This window comes from Etheostoma cragini, chromosome 7 (genome assembly GCF_013103735.1).
Source record: "Etheostoma cragini isolate CJK2018 chromosome 7, CSU_Ecrag_1.0, whole genome shotgun sequence".
Lineage (NCBI taxonomy): Eukaryota > Metazoa > Chordata > Actinopteri > Perciformes > Percidae > Etheostoma > Etheostoma cragini.
In genome coordinates, this window is record NC_048413.1 from 895,688 (window position 1) to 902,641 (window position 6,954).

A 6,954-nucleotide genomic window follows, 5' to 3' on the forward strand; every position below is an offset into this window, starting at 1 on the left:
AGCGTTGGTGTCACAAATCAGTGGATATACTGCTTGGAAACAAAGAAAGATTTTGTAGTAGGGAAAATTCCCATTTAACAAGCTGCAAACTGGGAGGTTTTCTCAATAGTAATTATTACTTTAATAGTGATTCAACAATACATTTTTGCAGCTTCAAATATGTCCTCTGGCATCCTAATTCATGATGTTCTGAAATGAGAGTGACGCTCTTAATCATTAGTCTGCCGGTGTCTTTCTCTCTCCGCAGGACTCGTAACCTCTCCGGCTCTCCCAGACCTCGTCACACCAAGAAGATCCACTTCATCAAAAACATGAAACAGTACGACACGAGAGGCAGCAGGTAGGACACATCAATCTGTGCTCACAGGTTTACAGAGAACCTTACATTACATTACATGTCAGTAAGTCAACACTTTTATCCAAAACCACTTCCAATTTGCTATAAATCAGAGGTTGCATGTCTCTGGAGCAACTAGGAGTCAAGTATCCTGCTCAGGAACGCATTGGTTGATGGATCGCAGTGGGATTTGAACCCAGATCTCCCACATCAAAGACATGTGTCATGTCATGATATGTATAGGCATGGTTTTAAAGTCCAGTCCTATGACGGTAATAAAGTGGTGGATTTGATCACTTTAATATATCTTTTTTAATGGTATATGCATTTCATCATGTTTAACCTGAGTGCAAGACAAAATTCCCCTTTTAGGACATTGGCGGTACAAGTGGCACGCATCACATCGTTCCGCTCAAGTAGGGCTGGGCAGTATATGGATGTTATATCTACATCCATATATGAGGCCAGATATCGTCTTAAATTTTGGATATTGTGATATGACACCAGTGTTGTCTTCTCCGGGTTTTAATGGTTGCATTACTGTATAGGGATGTCATTTTACCACACTTGCTAGCTGTTTTATTATTTGTGTTTACCCACTTAGTCATTGTATCCACATTACTGATGAGTATTTATCAAAACTCTCATTGTGTTCATATTTTGTGAAAGCACCAATAGTCAACCCAACAAAACCGCTGCAATGTTGACATTGATGTATTCTGGTCAAAAATGTCGTGATTTTTTATTTTCCATATATCCATGTGTGTGTGTTGAGCCTGGCATGTGTGCGTGTGGGGGGAGTGTGTGGTAGAGGGAGAAGTGAGAGAGTGACGTGATTAGCTTTGGCACGAGTACCGACTCTAGAGTCATAGTTTTGCTTTTGCTTTAAGCAATTATATGATAAATGAGAAACATTCAACAGAATCCCTTGTAAAGGAGTCAGATAGTGTTGTGGGGGGGCATTGAGTCCGACTCAGTGGTGAGAGAAACCCAAGCAGAGGGACAGACACAGAGCTGGAGCCAAGCCAAAATAGATCACTTTTTAATCCATTAACGGTTACCAGGCAAATGATACGCGGATACAGGTAATCTGCAAACGGCCAATAATCTGTCTAGTCCTAGAACTGAGAGCTCCATTTGCTGCAATTACACACTCCCCCTTGTCCAACTACAGTAGACCTCCCCTGACCCTCACTGTTGACTTATTCTGAACACACTAGGGGCTGTGCAATTAATCACATTTAAATTATGATTACTATTTTGGCTCTTTGTGATCAAAAAAACACAGTAAAAAACTATTATTTTGAACATTACATTTTGCAAGTACACATTTATTTTGTTTTGTGCTCTGAATGGGGGTTAAAGTTCAAACAGTTCAGTTTCATAATTCAAGATGTTTTTACTCTTGATTTCTTTGCCTCTTCTGCTATTTTTTAAGGTTAATAATTGAAAAAAAAAAAATACTAAAATGTTTTAAATTAGGACCACACAATGTATTCCCTGACTTGAAATATTATCATCTTATATCATCTTTTTATAGCCATTGAACGTACCGTAATTGTTTTGAATTTTCTTAAATGTCATAACTCACAGTTTTGCATTATGGCTCAGTCTGTTTATCCATGAACCCACTGGGCTTACATGCAGAAGTGTGGAGGAGGAGAGGAAAGGAGTTGTAGGGGTGTCTGCTGCAGTTCTTCCTCTATTGTGTTCTATTCTTGTCCTTCCTTGCAGGGTGTATAAATCAGACCTGTGGGTCAGAGGAACAACAGCGTACTCGGATCAGATAATAATAGACTGAGGGCTGATTGTTGGAGAATAGATCCAGCTAAGAGCTGTTGTTTCTCCTTCAGCCAATGAACCGAGAGACCATGGAGAAGAGACCGCGCCTTCCAAAGATTGTGATTTGATTCATTGTGTCGAATCACAACAGGCGTTATCTCACGACCCCTTACAGATAGAGAAGGTCTAGACCACCCTCTATAATTTACAAATACCCGACAACCACACTTGAAGGCAGCCTCATTTTCCAGAGAAAGAAAAGAAACTGAGGGACTGAGGTAACAGTCAGCTGTTAAACAAACTCCGGGCAGTTCACTGCTTGTGTTTTAAAACTTCCTTATGGCAGCGATGGAGGCCGAGACGTTCACTGGTCAATGTAGAGTTTAATAAAACAAAAATATATCAGAATATTTCTCAAACGTCCAACGTTAGGATGTTTGACTTTTTCCCCCTTGGTTTTCTTTGTGTGGAACCAGTTGTGCGACTCAGTAGCTACAACCCCTGGGCCATGGGTCCAGTCCCAGTAGGATTAGTCTGGGCCATGGGTCCAGTCCCAGTAGGATTAGTCTGGGGTTTTTCTTTAAGGTGAACACAGAGTAATGAGCCCCCAGTGTTATGAAATATGTGGTAATAAATGGATCTGTGGAGGGGACAGAATCCCAGCGGAGTCACGTTTCCAGCAGGCCTGTTGTGATGCCTCAGCCGTTTCCACTGAAGTCCCTGGCCACTTCCTGCTCTTCACTTTCCCAAGCATGGGGGAAAAGCTGTGTGTGTGTGCGTGCTTGCGTGTGCGTGTGTGTGCATGCGCGCGCGTGTGTGTGTGTGTCTGTCTCCAATGACAGCATTAAATCCCGACCCATAATCTGTCTCATGGGGTGGAGGAGGAGCACTGGGGGCAGAAGAGGACAGTCAGTTCTTCACAGTAAACACAGTTCTGGAGACGTGTCCACATTTTTAATTCACAGGAACATTTTCCTACTGAATATTACATATTCAGCTTGTGTGAGAACTAAACTTTAAAGCCCAGAGCTTCCACAACGCGGTGCTGTGATGTCTCCTTTAAAAGATAAGGTCAATTACAGCCACAGGATGAGATTGTCCCGATATATTCTTGGATTAAAGTGCACTGAATCCTCCACTCCTCATGAAAAACGACTTGATTTGATTCATGTCATGCCTGCAAAAGACAAACAATAAAAACCTGCAGTGTTGGGATTAATTTTGTTTTTACTGTCATCCCAATATCAGCTGGCAAAATAACCATATTCCAGAAGTTAGTTAGTTAAAAGAAAATATCAGTAGAAAACTGCACTTTAAAAAGTAATTCTATAATAAAAAAGTTAGATCATTATTGTAATATTCAACATAATTGCATATCGCATATTCTCCTCTTATCGTACTACCTTTCTTTTGTACACCTGTATCCCAGTGTGATGTAAACAAGCTACAGTAAGACTCCACTACATAAAGCTGCATGTTTGAATCCTTTCAGAGATCAGATACGATCTTTCAGTGTGATGGCAGGGATTGGTGGGAACTGAGAGAAGGGAAGGATTACTAACGCACATGAACAACCCAATGTGACACTGTGCCTGCGTGCCCGCGTGTGTGTGTACAGTATATAAGAGAAAATGATTCATCACAAACGTGATCCACTAAAGACGAGTGTGTTCATGTTTTGACACACTGAATCATCTCCCAGTCTCTTTGGTACCTGAGCCAAGTATACTAACATTTCCCTCTGAGACAAACCAGGCGAGCACTGTGCAGTCATATACTCCAGAGGAGCTGTCATTAAAAAATACACATGTACTATTAGGGGAGGGGGGGGGGGTCAATACAGCATAGTATCGCGCTATTTTCAGTGGTAATACTGTATCGATACACAGGCGCCAAGTATGGATCTGTTATTATACATGTGTTGGTCAGTTTGTCTGCATGACAATCCCATTCTGCAGGTAGAAAAATGTAAGTAATATGAACATGAAATAGATGAATGGGAAATTCAGATTCAAATTCTAGGTGATTTTGCACCCCCTGGACAAAGATACGGACTTATTATATACACACATATGCGTATAATAAGTCTTTATCTTTGTCCAGTGGGGCAATATCACATAAAATCAATATCATCATTAATTGTCACATCCACCTAAGTAACATTTAATTCCAGATATTGTTTTAAATACACCTGTCCACACAAGGAGCTCTTCCCTATTAAGTCTGTATACTGCAAATGAACAGAATTTCTCAGTAGTGTCTGAGTTTGATATCATTTCAGAACTGGCAGGTTTTTTGTGGTACTTGATAAGTAGGCGCAGCCTGTATGAAGTAAATAATTTGTTAACTATATCAATGTGACTAAATTAGGTCAGTTAGAGACTTTTCATCTTCACAGCCCTACTCTGGAGTTGGTTTTCTGTGTTTTGTCACCTAAACTGTGTGACAAGGACGGCGGCTGCTCACCAGTGATTTTGCTGCCCATCTTGACAGTGTGGGCAAGATTCCTTTTTCTCATCTAGAAACAGCTGGACAGATGTTTTAGCAACGTAACCGCTAATGCTGTGTGTTTGGTTATCTTTCAGGATCGTGCTGATCTGTGCAAAGAGGTCTCTGTGTGCTGCCTTCTCTGTTCTGCCCTACGGAGAAAGCTTCTACCTTAGGTAATCAACACAACTGCACGCACTCAAACACACTCATGCATGCACACACACACACACACACACACACACACACACGTTTAGCTCAGTGTAGCTCAGCAGGCTGGCCACAGAAAGAACACTGAGTAGAGGATGTGATGTCCTCTACCCAAAGAGATGAAAAGTAGAAAGGAGTTGCTAATGGAGGAAAACATGATTTTCCCATGTGCCTCAGAGCCTCTTTACTTGACCTATGGGCTTTTTAGTGTGTGACACACACACACACACACACACACACACACACACATTGACATAATCACACAAAAACTTCCCCACATATAAACACTTACGTCGTTATAAAGTCATGTACAGATAGGAGCAAAACATACTTATCATGTTTCTTATTCTCCCTGACTCTAACACACACACACAGACACACACAGCACACTCAGATATTGTATAAACACACAGATGAAAATACAGATGTTATTACAGTTTTGTAAACTTCTCCTAATCCTGTTCACTCTATCACGTTCACACACACACACACACACACACACACACACACACGGTCTGGGCATGCTTACCATCACACCACACTTGTACACTGTAGCATCAGTACTGAAGTAAAAAATAATCTGTTATGTGCACACAGATATACAGATTTAAGCATGTATAAAAATTGCTACATCTTTCTCTGTTGTGTCACACACACACCAAACACACACACACACTCTGAGTCAGCATGAGTGACATTGTTCTTCTTGGTGGTTTTTCTCCCGCAGAGGAAGTGAGTTCAGGCGTCACATTTCCACTTTTATCTGGTAGCTGATGCTGTGGTTTGTAACTCTGAAAGTTGAGCAGAACATGCGGCTGTAGAGGGAAGTGACGTTTGACCTTTCACACACACCGCATGTCTCTCTCTATCCCCTTAAAAGGCTTCAGGCAGGGAGACGTTGGAAGGATGATAAAAGGCTGTTCTGTCTGTAGGTATCTTGGATCCTTGTGGGTGCAGCTCATGTCATATGTCTCCTTTTTTGGCCAATAAATATGAAAGAGACTGCTAAATATATTGTGATGTACTGTCTTGTTAAAGTCTTAGAAGTCTATTATAAGTAGAAATACAAACTAAAGTAGAAATCTAAAGCTCAAGTAGCCCCTAGAGGTTGCAGAGTTCTCCATATCCAAAGATGAGAATTTTTCTCTTGAAGATAGACAGATAGATAGATAGATAGATAGATAGATAGATAGATAGATAGATAGATGGATTGCTAGCTGTTTTTTTTATTATTTGTGTTTACCCACTTAGTCATTGTATCCACATTACTAGATAGATGGATATTGATCTAATAAAATGGGAAATTACAGTGTTACAGCAGCAAAATCAGTCACACATCACAGAGTATAGATAAAACTGAAATGATACAATATACATACATATGATATACATGTAATAATAATAGGAATCAAATACAATAAATATTTCACCATAGACAAGTTGGGATACAAAATTGTGCCACTGCTTAAATGAAGGTGGTGCTATAGGAAACATCATGGAGTTATGAAAACATTTAGCTTTGAGGACATTTGAGGACGTTTTGGTATGATGGTGGTGCCAGAGGAAATAAAGGTCACTAAAATGAGTTGGATACTTCTGCAAGTTTCATTTACTGTACATCTAATTTATATTGTTTTTTTCAGTCATATTGATTAATTACTTATTTCAATTTAATCAGCTGTTCAACAATTACATCACACGTTTCTGTAACAAGGACATGACAAATGCAAACTGCTGCAGTGCTCTCAATCAGATTCATCATGTTGGGAATCTTTTCTCCGAGCTGTTAATGAATTAATTTTACTTCCTGCTGGTAAACCTGCTGTCTGGAGCAACTCTGTTGCCCAGTCACCTTAACTGGAGTCTCACATTGCCAGACCTTTCTCCACAGCACTGCGGAGGAAGATCTAGCAACCTTCTGGGATCAGGAGAAAAACGTGCTCTGGTTTCTTGTTATTTCTTTAAACCAATCACAATCATCTTGGGTGGCTCTAAGCGCTCATAGTCTCAGGAAGGAACTTGTTTTGGTGGAACGTGTACGTTCAAGGTTGTTTTAGTCATGCAACAGAAATCTCAGATTGGACAGATAGTCTAGCTAGCTGTCTGGATTTACCCTGCAGAGATCTGAGGACCAGGTA

General features: G+C 40.5%; 1 protein-coding gene across 1 annotated transcript in view; it reads left to right on the plus strand.

Annotated features, from left to right (window-relative positions):
- cables2b (Cdk5 and Abl enzyme substrate 2b) overlaps positions 1–6,954 on the plus strand; it is a 22,657-nt gene that overhangs the window by 9,593 nt on the left and 6,110 nt on the right. Inside the window, exons 2-3 of the mRNA XM_034877437.1 lie at positions 248–340; positions 4,705–4,782. Of these exons, the coding sequence (XP_034733328.1) occupies positions 248–340; positions 4,705–4,782 (171 nt within the window). The remainder of the gene's footprint in view (positions 1–247; positions 341–4,704; positions 4,783–6,954) is intronic.